This window comes from Phytophthora sojae (assembly GCF_000149755.1).
Source record: "Phytophthora sojae unplaced genomic scaffold PHYSOscaffold_3, whole genome shotgun sequence".
Taxonomy (NCBI): Eukaryota; Oomycota; class Peronosporomycetes; order Peronosporales; family Peronosporaceae; genus Phytophthora; species Phytophthora sojae.
The window spans coordinates 447,491-460,399 of record NW_009258117.1 but is presented as its reverse complement, the minus strand read 5'-3'; the positions used below and the strand labels follow the sequence as shown (position 1 = coordinate 460,399).

General features: G+C 54.0%; 6 protein-coding genes across 6 annotated transcripts; 3 read left to right on the top strand and 3 right to left on the bottom strand.

Moving 5' to 3' along the window:
* Positions 1 to 832: 832 nt before the first annotated feature.
* Positions 833 to 1,859, bottom strand: PHYSODRAFT_297864 (hypothetical protein; the record flags this gene model as incomplete). Its single annotated transcript, XM_009523643.1, has 3 exons — positions 833 to 1,345; positions 1,489 to 1,660; positions 1,711 to 1,859. 3 exons carry the CDS (start codon positions 1,857 to 1,859, stop codon positions 833 to 835), a joined length of 834 nt encoding a protein of 277 aa, XP_009521938.1.
* A 1,854-nt stretch (positions 1,860 to 3,713) lies between these two features.
* PHYSODRAFT_491710 (hypothetical protein) lies at positions 3,714 to 4,244 on the bottom strand (the record flags this gene model as incomplete). The annotated part of the gene is made up of 3 exons (XM_009523642.1): positions 3,714 to 3,944; positions 4,015 to 4,119; positions 4,188 to 4,244. The coding sequence occupies 3 exons, from the start codon at positions 4,242 to 4,244 to the stop codon at positions 3,714 to 3,716; spliced, it is 393 nt and encodes a 130-aa protein (XP_009521937.1).
* A 689-nt stretch (positions 4,245 to 4,933) lies between these two features.
* PHYSODRAFT_490984 (hypothetical protein) lies at positions 4,934 to 6,227 on the top strand (the record flags this gene model as incomplete). The annotated part of the gene is made up of 6 exons (XM_009523641.1): positions 4,934 to 4,990; positions 5,130 to 5,264; positions 5,345 to 5,637; positions 5,713 to 5,764; positions 5,852 to 5,945; positions 6,016 to 6,227. Coding segments are annotated over 6 exons (843 nt in total), but the record flags the coding sequence as incomplete, so codon positions are not given.
* Positions 6,228 to 7,022: 795 nt separating this feature from the next.
* Positions 7,023 to 8,132, bottom strand: PHYSODRAFT_494216 (hypothetical protein; the record flags this gene model as incomplete). Its single annotated transcript, XM_009523640.1, has 1 exon — positions 7,023 to 8,132. One exon carries the CDS (start codon positions 8,130 to 8,132, stop codon positions 7,023 to 7,025), a length of 1,110 nt encoding a protein of 369 aa, XP_009521935.1.
* Positions 8,133 to 8,678: 546 nt separating this feature from the next.
* On the top strand, positions 8,679 to 9,861 carry PHYSODRAFT_493438 (hypothetical protein; the record flags this gene model as incomplete). Its single annotated transcript, XM_009523639.1, has 3 exons — positions 8,679 to 8,786; positions 8,864 to 9,221; positions 9,296 to 9,861. The coding sequence occupies 3 exons, from the start codon at positions 8,679 to 8,681 to the stop codon at positions 9,859 to 9,861; spliced, it is 1,032 nt and encodes a 343-aa protein (XP_009521934.1).
* Positions 9,862 to 10,930: 1,069 nt separating this feature from the next.
* On the top strand, positions 10,931 to 11,302 carry PHYSODRAFT_297859 (hypothetical protein; the record flags this gene model as incomplete). The annotated part of the gene is made up of 1 exon (XM_009523638.1): positions 10,931 to 11,302. One exon carries the CDS (start codon positions 10,931 to 10,933, stop codon positions 11,300 to 11,302), a length of 372 nt encoding a protein of 123 aa, XP_009521933.1.
* Between the last annotated feature and the right edge of the window lie 1,607 nt (positions 11,303 to 12,909).

The window sequence follows — 12,909 nt, the reverse complement described above, 5'->3', positions numbered from 1 at the left end:
GGTCCGTCGCGCGGCCGTCCCTGGTGGAGCAGCGAGGCCTCCCTGGCCGTGGTGTTGTGCAGGCTGAGCTGCATCATGTGCATCCACATGGCCTTCTCGACGCCCGAGGCGGCGATGAAGTGGATGAGGTTGCCGTTCGTGGCCAGGAAGCTGAAGCCCAGCTCCTCGGGCTTGAGCTTGGAGCCGCCGAAGCCCGCGGAGGGCAGCGAGCTCAGGATCTGCTTGATGACCCAGCGGCCGCGGTGCTGCTCCTTGGCCAGCGCGTGGTTCTTGGACTTGTAGACCGAGACGGTGCGGTTCTGCAGCGTGATGTAGCGCGGCGTCCAGCTCTTGACGATCTTGCGCTGCTTGTAGAGGTAGCCCTCCCACTCCACCTCCTCGGCCGTGATGGTCTTGAGGTCGATGAGGTTGGGCGTGGCCATGGCGCTGCTCTTGGGGCGCGTCTTGCGCGGCGTGGCCGCGGCCGAGCCGAAGTTGGCGGCCGCCGCCGCCAGGTTGGACGACGCGCTGCCGCCCGCGGCGCGCGAGATGGACGGCCGCCGGCTGCGCGGCGTGCTGGAGACCGTGCTGCCGCCCGAGGACGGCCCGCTGATGGACGACTTGCGCCTGCTGCCGCCGCGCACCGCCGCCGTCATGCTCGAGGACGACGGCTTGCGCGACATCATGCGCGCCTCCAACATGTGCGCCATGGTTCAATCACTGCACTGTGTGAGTCGGAGAGTGCGGAAAGCAAGAGTGATGGTCCTCCGGCACCCCTCAAAAAAAGTGTCGGTTGGTGCCTTTTTGGCAAGTCGAGTCGCCTGCCTGCCTGCCAACAGCCAGAGTCGAAAGCTCAAGCCAACAGCCACAGCCTCCACCTTGTTGCCCTCTGGTCGCTCGCTCTTTTTGCTTTCTGGACGCGCCCAACAACACGGCTCCAGCCCCCCTTTCTCGGGCCGAATCTCGGCACAAACAGCAAGCGCAGCGTCTTTGCCACGGTTTCCGTGAAAGTCGAGATCGAGTTGAAGAGGGAACGCGTTGCCATTGGCGGAAAAGAGGGGTTACCGAAACCGAAACCGGTTCCGCGGGTCGGCAGGCCGTTCGGTGGTACAATCAGTGCCGCACATCGTCCGGTGCCCGTAGTCGCTGCTTCGTTGACGAAAGTGCTCGACGCTCGCCATGTGCCTGCTGTTGCGCTGTCTCCGCTGCCTGGACCTGGCGGAGGACAGGGCTGGATGGACGGGCTGGCTGGCTGCTGAAGCCAGCTTCTCGCAGCCGCAGCTCGGTTCGCCGCGCTCGGGATGATGGCGAGCTCGTCACCAGAGGACCGACTTGACCTTGTATCAGATACGAGGGAGATGGAGCGCTACGGTACGGTATCCGAAGTGCGTGGCAGCTTTGATGCGCATCGAGCGGTTCGCATCGAGGCTGGTCGCTGCCTAGCTAATAAAGGCCACGCGGGCATTGATAATATTGTCCCGGGCTGCCAGACCAGGCTTGGCCACGCACCCGGGCGGCAGTTTCCTCCCCCGCCGGCCGAGGGCTCGCGGCCGCAGTGGTCCACGCTGCACTCGCAGGCAGCTTCAAGCTGTCACTGAAGCTGCGCGCGAGTGCTGCAAATCGCAGGCTCCATCCAGCCAAGACAAATCCCACGTGGCGGCACGGAAACGTGCACTCGGGCCTTTTCAGATGGCTTCAGCGCTGCATCCAGGCTAGGCAAAGCGAGCATACTGTACCGGTGTCTTGGGGGTGGCCATGCAGCGAGGAGAGCCGGAGGTTGCATTCGCTTTGCGCGTTGGGACACCGGTGGTGATATTTCGCGGCACGTGACGCGGCGCTCGTTCGACGGCAGCAAGATTCGCTCGCGCCAAGTTGCTCATGGTGTTGGGCCTTGTAGCTCAGCAGCAACGCTGCCGATTTCGTCTTTCGCTCGCCCTCGTGGGCTCAAATAGTTTTCAAGTTGCTCGGTGCTTAGAACGATCTCCTTCAGGCGTTGCACCACCTCGCGTCGCCGCTGCTTGGCCGATTAATCCGTTGTTGAAGCCCCATTAATCGATTCGAAGAGACGGATCGTTGCTGTTGAAGCTGTTGATCAGCAAGCTGAACGGCAAGTTGAATCTACCCCGTGCCACGTCATTCGTAGCGGCACCAATTGCAGCAGATCGGCTCAAGCCACAGCGTCAGGTGTTGCAGCTATCGGCGCCGACAACTTCTGCGTGCGTCGTATTGCTTCGAAAGCTTCGCGGCCGACCTGGGCGATCGGACGCACAGCCAGCGGCGCAAACCCGCTCGACAACCTTTTCGTTTGCGCCGGTAGAAGGCAGCACAAGAGCGAGCTCTTTGTTGACTCGCATTGCAAGCGCGAGGTGAGAGCGGGGAACCTCACGTTCGACTTGTCGTCTTTACTGCTCGGTGGTGCGGTTGCCATCGACGTGGAGCGACGAGAGCTCACTTTGTCGCTCTGTCGATATGTGGAAGCGGCACCTGCATTCGATCTGTTGTGTTTCACGAACTCAACGCCGGGCGGAGTCAGCTCGAGCCCCAGATTTGGCGACGTCTCCCAAACCACTGCAGACACCAAGCGATCCCAACGCGGCTTCGACCGCCGTGTAGGAGACTTGGCCACGCGCTGATTTTCATCGGGCTTGTGACTTGCGACGAGTCTCCGGGTTTCAACAGCGACGCCTTGGTTAGACGTTGATAACGGAGAATCGTCATCGAAGGTATCATCTTGAGCGTCGCGCAGTACTCGACCACGTTGGTGATCTTTACGCAATCGTCCGGGCATCGCGTAGACGCTCGTTTGTGATCGTAGCTTGACTGGGCTAGAACTCTCGTGGTTGGTTTGATTCGAAACACTCGCAGTTGTCGTCGACGCGATTCTCAGACAGATTATCCGTGGACCCTTGCGCTCGAGGAGCGTCCGCAACCTCTTTCGCACCAGACTTCCGCGCACGAATGACTGTACTTTCACGGCACTGGCAGTCTCTTGGGACAGCTTTGCGGGGGTCGGAATACGAGGCGGTGGCTGCGTTCGCCGTCTCTCTTGGTGCTGGCGGACAACCCTTTGAATTGTTATTGCGCTCGTTTTTCTTCTCTGAGTTCGAGTTGGCTCCGTCGGTGGCCGTGGCTGAAGTAGCACCGGTTGCTGCGTAGGCCGGCGTGGAGTACTTGGCGTCGGAGGTTTGCTTGTGCTTGGGGGTCGAGGAGGCTTCTCAGGGCGCATTCGTTCACGTGATGAATCCTCCTTCACACGGGTGACAAGGTACTTCGCTTTATGTTTGGGCTCGTCTGGAGATCGAGCGACACGTTGCATCACTATCATCGTTCGCATCAGCTCGCGTTGTTTCCTGAATTTCTCCAGCTCTTCGGTAAACTTGTCATGTCGTCGCTGGCGACGCCCTCGAAACATCGCCTGCAAGCGCATGATGACGACCAGTGCACTCAGCATATCCGTGAAGACTTCTTTTTGAGAAGGCAACCTGGCGAGGGTAGCACGGCGAATGTAGACGCTGCGTCCCGTGTGCTCCTCCATGTTTGCTGGCATGACCAGCTCTGTGCTGTTAACTCGGGTGACGATGTTGCCGTTCAGAGCGTTGAGCAGGTCAAGCGCCTTCCTCGCCTTGACTTCACGGATTATCGCGTGGTTTCGGCCGTTTGCGAGCTTCTTCGTGTTGATTTCGATAGTTTGCTGCGAAAACAAGTTCATTCGCAACCAAGAGGTTAGTAGTAGCTTATACGAATGGCTGGCTGGACTCAAGTAAGCTCACCGCGACATGCGTGGTAAAATGTAGCAGCTTCTGCTCGTCCTTGGTTGAGAAGCCCGTCTTCACGATCACTTTGATTGTCTTGTGCCGCCGCAGCCTGACCTCACTGCTCGATTCATTGTGGGAATCTTGCGGGGCTGCAGAGCGTTCCGCTTCTTCAAATGCCCGCTCTCCTGTTGTGTCCAAACGATTCAATAACTGCGCCACACAATACCTACGTTAGATTCCAGTGTTAAAACACTGCGGTGAAAGCCGCACAGTACAGCACCTGGATGACTGCGGTGGCGCGGTGGTACAGAATGATGGGGGCGCAGAGGATTGAGTCCACCTGCATGTCTTTCGGCGCATCATACTCCCGATGAAAAGTGCGGTGCTGCAACACAATACAAAGCTCAGATGTTAGGATATCAGAGATGATAGCTCATACGTGTTTGGTCGTACCGGGTTGGGCTCTTGCATCCGCAAACAGCGTCTCTGGAGGAAACACGAGCTGACCATGCCCACCACCGGCGGGAAGCTGACAAGTGGGCACTTATCTGCATCGTCGCTCTCGCTCCCATCCTCGCTATTGCTAGTACTGCTCTCGGTCTTCATCTCCGCTGTGTCTTCGCTAATAGCGGGGATAGCCTCCGTGGGCTTGTCTTCTTTTGCTTCTCCGTCGTCAGAGTCTTTGTCGTCGCAGTCCACGACCACCTGCGGTCTCAGCAGGTGCGCAGCTTTGTCGTAAATGTACACTATACATCGCTGCGCTGGGATGGAGGCTAGAATGTCCGTGGCTGCTTGAGTGAGCACGTCCAGCAGCGAGTGATCGGCCAAGTCAATGTCAGCGATGGTGCTCAGGGAGGAGGACGACCGGCGCTTCAGTAGCGGATCCACGGACAACCGGCGGACTCCCGACTCGCCGCTGCTCTTCATTGCGGAGTCGGCAGTACTCGACTGCGTTGCATCTTCCTCTTTAGCAGCCGCCACCTCCGTGCCTTCAGACATGCTCAACGTTTGACAAACTGCAACATGCGTAGCCAAATCGGGACATGGCTACACAATATAAAATATGACGGATTCGAAACCACAACTTTCATATTTTATAGTTACTGGTTGACATGGAGCCGCTGCGCCGAGTGCACGGTACGTCCTCCTGCCGTCTCTTCTGTGCTGCATTCTCCGCTTAAACACCCGGTGTATGCGCAGTGGAGGTGTGCGTGAAGCAAGAGAGCGTCGCTGACTATGAGCAAGTGAGATCCGCCGTCGCAGAGCACTTGGGCGCGACGTGCGCACTCTTCACCAAAGGTACGCGCCACCATGCAGTACCAAGTAGCTCTACACTTGAATACCTAGCACCAATATTTTTATTAATCTATCGCAGGCCCTGTCATACTGGGCGAGAATTCCCCATTAGCGGTACACGTGGAGCGCGTCGACATCACGGAATTCGACGGGGACGAGAGTGAAGAGGCCAATGGCGCGGGGGTGCCACGCTCCGAGGCGCAAATGTTCGTGCACGTCTTCAAGCTGAGTCATGTGAGTGCATTTACTGCTGTAAGACATCTTGAGATAGATAAATATTTTATTGATGATGCTTTGGTGCTGCTATGTGGTAGGAAGCGCCGGCGGAGGAGACTGCAGACGATGACGAGAATGTGACGACGTGTCAGCAGACGATTCTTCCTGCGTGCAGCTTCGACGGACTCTGGGACTCGCTGATCTTCGACACGGCCGTGAAGAAGAACGTGCTGGACTACGCCATGACGGCCATGCTCTTCTCGGATTCCAAGGTGAACCCGCACATCATCTCGTGGAACCGAGTGGTGTTGCTGCATGGCCCACCCGGAACAGGGAAGACGAGTCTGTGCAAGGCGCTTGCCCACAAACTCAGCGTTCGACTCTCGTCCAGGTTGGTGCAGCGGTGGGATTTGGTGGGTCTGTGTATCGTTGTGTTGAGTGTTAAGCGTCATTGTGTGGTGTGCAGATACCGGAACGCGGTTCTCCTGGAGATTAATGCGCACAGCTTGTTCAGCAAGGTACAACGTGGCTTTTGAATGTGACTGTGATAGATAGACTGACGTATAACGGTTGCTTGTACGTGTATGTGGTACGTGTAATTGTAGTGGTTTTCAGAGAGCGGAAAGCTGGTGATGAAGCTCTTCAGGCAGATCCAGGAGCTGGTGGAGGACGAGGAATCGCTCATCTGCGTGCTGATAGGTGCGTTTGCGTCGCATGTCAACAACTAACTAATTCAGCGGGTGCTAACGATTTGGGTTTGAAAATGTAGACGAGGTAGAATCGCTGACGGCAGCTCGAAAATCCGCTGTGAGCGGATCGGAGCCATCGGACGCTATTCGTGTCGTCAACGCTCTACTGACGCAGCTGGACTCGCTGAAGCGCCACTCAAACGTGCTGATCCTCACTACGTCAAATATTACTGAGGCTATCGATGTGGCATTCGTTGACCGAGCTGATATCAAGCAGTACGTAGTGCTGTAAACTGTTTAAAGTACTATCGTGAACTAACATTCATGTTAACTCTGACAGGTATATTGGGTTGCCATCCTGCCACGCCCGCTATGAGATTCTGCGGAGCTGTGTCGAGGAACTGCGACGTGTGGGAATTATTCCAACTAGCACGCAGGTTTTGTGCATGTATCAAGAGCTAGTGAGGAAGACAGCGTCGAGGAAACGAGCGGCGGGCCAGATGGCAGGTCCACCAGGCAGCGAAGATTTGGAGCTGTCGACGGAGCTGCTCCAAGCTGCAGAGATGGCGGAAGGATTCAGCGGACGTGCACTGCGTAAGCTTCCGTTTCAAGCTCACGCCTTCTTTGTCCAGGTATTGCATCGCAATGAAAACAAATATCTTCTTGTTGTCAGAGCTCCTAACGCTCGTGTTTACGTGTTAGACGCGGACTCCAAGCGTCTCGGACTTCATCCACTACTTGATGCAGACGATTCAGCGCGAGATTGAGCACAAGCAGCAACTCACGTCTGGTTAGGTTCACAAACGTCTTATCAACTAAAGGCAACTACAGTACTGTGGAGACTCCGATGCAATTGCTTTTGCGTAGTATTAATGTGCAGGATCTACATTCACCTCATCGATGCACATGCGCGCTACCAACAGCTTTCATAAGGTAAATATTACGTTATCTCGCCGCTCCCGCCGTGTTTGGCTCCTCGTAGCACTCGACGACAATTCCCCACTAACCAGGCTCCTTCTTCTACGTTAATCTACTCGTGCGATACACTTGGCCGTTAGCAGGTCGATCTGAACTGCCCTCTTTCCTTCTACTTCGGGCGCGAGTTGCTGGACGCGCGACGCTGGAAACTGCGGCTGTTAGTGTTGCTCTGGCTTGCCTTGCTTGCACTTCCTCCCTCCAACTGCATCCTCCCCGCATCCGCGAGCCGACTGCCAGTCGACGACGTGGAGTTCACCAACTTGCCATTGCGGTACTCCTCCGTAACGGTCTCCGTACGACCGTCAGCTCCCGTGGTGGTGGTCGTCTTCCGCGTGACCACATGCCCATTGCGATCCGTAAACGTCGACGACGACGAGCTCGTACTCGTCGAGAAGAAACCACTCCCTGCTGCTCCCTCCATCCCGCCGAAACCTTCGCTAAAGAACGAGTCCATCATGGACACGCCTCCCAAACTGCCAAAGCCACGCCCCATTCCCATCCCCATCCCCATTCCGCCAAAGCCCATGGCCTCAAAGGGGTCGTCTCCAAACCTCCCGCGTCTCTGACTCGACCCGCGACGCTGTCGTCCGCCCCCTAAGAACGCTTCAAATGGGTCCTGGCCGCCAAAAAATGCGTCGAAAATGTCGCGCGCGTGCTGCGTCGAGAAGCCGCCACCAAACGCGAAGTGGTCCTCCCCGTCCCTCGAGTGAGGGGTAGCAGAACCCCCGCCACCATTCAGCCCGTCCTTCCCGTACTTCTCGTAGAGCTTCCTCTTCTCCGGGTCGCTCAAAACTTCGTACGCCTCGCTGATCTTCTTGAAGAACTCCTCGGCCTGCGGGCTCGAGCGGTTCTTGTCCGGGTGCCACTGCACCGCCAGCCTCCTGTAGGCGCGCTTGACGTCCGCCTCCGACGCCGAGCTCGGCAGGTTCAGCACCTCAAAGTAGTCGTCAGACTGGAGGTGCGCGGGGAAGTCCATGGCCGGCGGATTATCACTACTGGGGGTGTCAACTTCAACTTGGCGGCGGTTCTCCTTGTCTTGCTCCTGGTCTTCGGCCGTGAGGTCGATCACTACTGGGGGGGTTCTTCTCCACCTCCTTATTGTTGTTGGATGCTTTGGGCTTGTCGGTCGGCGCTGCGACCTTCTTGGGCTTCTTGACACGTCGACGCTTGCTGCTCTCGCGGTCGGTTCGACTCTGGGCTTGGAACGGTTGGCACACATTTTTGATACTGACGCTGTGGCTGGAAGCCGATTGGCCACCGAAAGGACGTTCGCGTTCGCGTTCTAGAAGTTTCCGATTTGGATAATTCGGGATTCCTGTAGGAGAAATCTTGTTTCGGGCTCGTAATTTTGAAATAACTCTGCTTATATTACACAAAGTGTTAAATTGGATACAATGGGTTGGATGGCCATCCGGACTAGTTTTGCTGGCAATTCGCAGTTACAAGAACTGCCATTAGGCCATCGAACGATATTTCTCGCAACAGTCGCGCGACATTGTTACCGGCCTGCATTCTGGCTTTTAAGCCCTTAAAAGAGCTATTTCAAAATTACGGCCCCGAAACAGGATATCCTATCATTTGTGATATCCATTTCTTTTAGTTGAAGGGGGAGGGATCGGAGATATCCATGAGGTTGGCGCTGTTAGCGTTCGCCTTGCTGCTGCTGTGCTTGTGCGCGGGCGAGATCTTCGAGTTTAATGGGGACTCGCACTTCGAGTTCGGGAGGCAAATGGGGGAGCGCTTCCGGACCAAAATCCAGGATCGCATGCGGCTCAATTCCAAGCTGCAGACGCTGTTGCTGCCGTTCGCACAGACGCCAGCGGGGCGCGACCTGCTGGATCGATACCTCGCAGTGCATCGAGCTACGTTCCCCGTGGGTGTCGACACATTTTACTCATTTGTCGAAATTATCCAGAATATTGAGAATAATATGGTGACGCGATGTTGCAGGAATACGTGGAGGAGCTGGAAGGTGTGGCGGAGGGCAGCGGCGTGTCATTCGAGACCGTTTTCATTGAGAATATTGTGGAGGAATTCTCCAATTCGATCCCTCCCAGTTTCCAGAGCGAGGCTTTCCCTACTGAAGAGCGCCACCCAGAATTGAGGTGCTCGGATGTTGTGCTGACCGGCGGGGGAATGCATGTGGTGGCGCACAATGAAGATAGCGGGGAGGTCGACGGGAATCGCACGGCTATCGTCATTGCGAAAATTGCGGACGAACCGAAGTTTGTGGCCTACACGTACTTGGGTGACCTCCCATCCGGCGCCTTCGGATTCAACGAGAACGGCGTCGCGTTCACGCTAAATTGTAAGCGTTGCGAGTTTATATTACGGACGAAAGTGAGGGATTGACGCTAACGTTTTATTCATTCATTTTTTCAGTTGTCCAGCCGGCCGAAATCTTTGTCGGGGGTCTTGGAAGAGGCTTCGTTTCACGTGACCTGCTGACAGCTCAAGACGCAGAGGATGCGGTTGCAATCATCACGCGTAGGGGTCAAGCTGCTGGTCACAGTTTCCAGCTGATGGACGTGCGTACTCCGCGTGTGTGGAACATCGAGGTGGCGTCATTTGACCGTCACGTGATCTACGAATACGCCGGCGATGGGGGAAATGTCTCGGCTTTCTTCCACGCGAACCAGTACCAACGTCTCCACGTGGCCCAGCCGCCGTACCAGAGCAGTCTTCATCGCCTGCATCGATACAGTCAGTTGAGCCCTCCCACGACAGTTGATGAAGCGCTCAATGTGCTCGGTGATCAAGAAGATAAATCCTGGACCGTGTTCCACGACACTTTGTCACACGAACGTGGCGACTTATCGGGCTGGACGCTGACAACGGTTGTCTTTGACTTAGACAAGGGAGAGGCTGTGTCATATCTCGGGAACCCCGCTCTTCGCCGCAAGAACCTAGTTTGGGATCTGCATAAACTGACCGTCCAAGAGCCTTGATACAGTTCGGGATCAGCTTGATAGTTCCTGTTAATCATCCGGCAATTGTTTAGCCTCCGCACCAGCCGCATTCTAGCCTCACCGTTCATTGTGCAATTATCTCTCAAGCCCCCAAGCGATATAAAAAACACCCCGAAAGCATCATGCGTCTAACCTACTTCGTTGTAGTGACGTGCGGAGTTGTGGCTTCGACTGTCGATAGCTTTACCGATGCCACAGCGATCAAGATGCCAACCGTTGCAGGCCAGAAACAAACTACATCGTTTGTTGTCAAGGAAGGTAATCTCGTAGCGAATGTTACGGTTGAGATCAGGCAAGCAAGCAACCCTCAAGACGCGGACGATGACAAGCAAACCAAGCAAGAATCCGCCAGGTTTTCTGACGAGGAGGAAAGAGCGCTGATAAGCCCCGGTATGAAACTTGCGCTGAAAAACTTCGTCAAACACCCCGTACAGTTTCTGAAGCAACTCGCGCTGTATTGGAAGAAGTTCAGCTACTAACTCCATGCACGTTAGTTAGCTTTACGCACCCACCCGGAAAAATAAAAAATTGCAGAAAACTGGCTCTGCACCTACGTTTTACCGGAACTTATTAACGTTAGCTATTTTTTCGTCACGAAACATAACGCAATATATCATAGGATTCCTTAGGTTAGAGTATGCCGTGGGAGGAGTTTTGACTGGGTTGCAAGTTGCTACTTACGCAGTGCTAGGATTTACAAGCTACACGTACTTTGCAACTGCCAAAGTTTGTGGTTACCGACCGCTGAGAGAAGCGTGCATGTACAGCGCGCCTTAGTTCTCTAACTGGTTTCTAAATAGTGGTATGGCGTGGGATGCGTGTACAAAATGCGCCAGAGAGCTAGTCGTAGCTGGAAGTTTACATCCTAGCTGGAAGAACTGGTTTACGTCCACATGACTACTTAGCTGTACTGTATACTGGGTTGACGTCCCCATCATTAATGTCACATAATCAAAAGAACTTGTTTGTTAAATAAATATCCAAACTCATATCGCAATTGCCCCTCAAGCCCTCAAGTAATCGACAGATCTGGATCGTGTCGAGCATCATGCGCCACAGCTACTTTTTTCTGGCGGCTTGCGGTGTTTTGGCTACAACTATCGACAGTCTCGCTGATGCAACCAAGAGCAAGAGCCCATCTGTTGTCGGTGAAGAGCACACGGCATCCGTCCTCATCAAGAAAGGCAACCTTGTAGCAAACGTCACGATTGATGTCGAGCAAAGTACTAACGAGGCTGAGGACCCGGAAAGTAGTGACTCGAACGACAACGACTTCACCAAACAAGCGACCGGCACGGAGGAGAGAGCGTTGACCCCACCAGGGAAGCATTACGCGCTGAAAAGCGTCCTCAAACACCCTATCGCCTTTTTGAGGTTCCTGCTGGGATACGGCAAGATTCATATCACTGGAGTCTTCTAGCCACTGAAGATTTGTATCCAACGTGGGCAGTTGACCCCGAGCAAAAAGACCAAGTTTGCTCGAACAGTAATGCAAAGAGGTACTATTTTGACAGGACCGAGAGCACGAAGCTGCTTCGGCTGACGTGACACGCCAAATGGCTACTTGACTGCTCAAACAGTACTGATGTTGACGTTTTCGTCGCTGATAGCCAATGTTGCCGCGTTGGCGGTCAGCTGCTGGTACTAGTGCCAGTAGTGGTGCGGAATGCAGCGCTTTTATTAATTCACAGGTCGAAGACCTGTGCTTGGCCGCGGCAAAAAACTTGTAACTTTCCAAAAAGTCTGTTAGTTGTGGATTGGTATAATGAAATCTGTGTTTCTAAAGTGTCCAAAGCGTTAACGATTGAAGTCCCGAGCTAGGGACCGTCACGATTGCTCCCGAAATCAATCAGCAGACAGCGCCAAATACAAAAAAAGCTGAATGGACCAGCATTACCTAAGAAAAAAACTACATATTAATAAGCGAAACAGAAATAAACAACTATTATCGCACTCTATCGCACGAACACCAAGTGAATAAGCGATCCCCCAACCTGTTGCGCTTGATTAAATAGCCCATCTCTGATATTCGAGCACAGATAGTGGTGGCCTAAGCATACCACTGCCAAGCAATTCGCAGTTCGAAGAACTGTATTAGGCGGCCCAGGCGAGTTTGTCATCGAACGACATTCTAGCAGCTATCGCACCACATTATTAAAAACACCGCATCTACTGCAGAATACAACAGCATTCACGATATAGTAGCTGCGAAATCTACTAACTGAATTACCCAACGAGCTCGTTTCGTCTCTCAAGCAATTGAGGCTCTGGTGGACGTATAAATGAAGTTGTCCGACTTCCGAGGCGCAACAGATGCGACCATAGATGCAGTCGTGGACGTTGCGGAAAACTCATTGCCAAGGAGTTGAAAGACTTGCTGTTCAGTACGTAGTTGTCAGCCAATGTCGATGGCACAGGCGCAAGTTCAGGCACCGACACGCTGCAGGTCAGCTTTTCATTTTTTTAGTTTAATAAAAACTTTCACTGCTATTTATTACTTGGAAACGCAATACTTTATGTACCGGGCAGATGCTGCGGCTGCTTCGCAGCCGCAGGAGATGGCCGCGGATAGTTAAACGATAATGTCAAAAATATACTTAGTATAAATACTTTTAAAAAATCCTCTGATTCTAGCCCCGTGTCAAGTTGCTTTTTAAACAAAATAGGATAGTCCAATTTAAAAACCGGACGTATAGTTTTAGCGAGTGTCATACAGGCATCCTATCGCTCCTGGGAACTGCGCGCCCCCCGGACCACCAGTCCGGGCACCCCGAATGGTCGCTGCGTACTGCCTCTAGCTTTGTCAACCAAAAATGCTGCCGGATGCCGTTCCATTGTCTGAGGAAAATTATGCGCAATGCTCTCTCTTCCGTGCCTTTCAAGCTGCCAGCTTCGTGTTTGGCGAAGGTTTCAACATCGCAGCCACCACTGGTCGAGGCTTCAGCGGTTGCTGCTTGGTTAACCTCACCTGTGACAATCTTAATAAGAAAAAAATGTAATTTAAAAAGCGATACACATAAAATCATC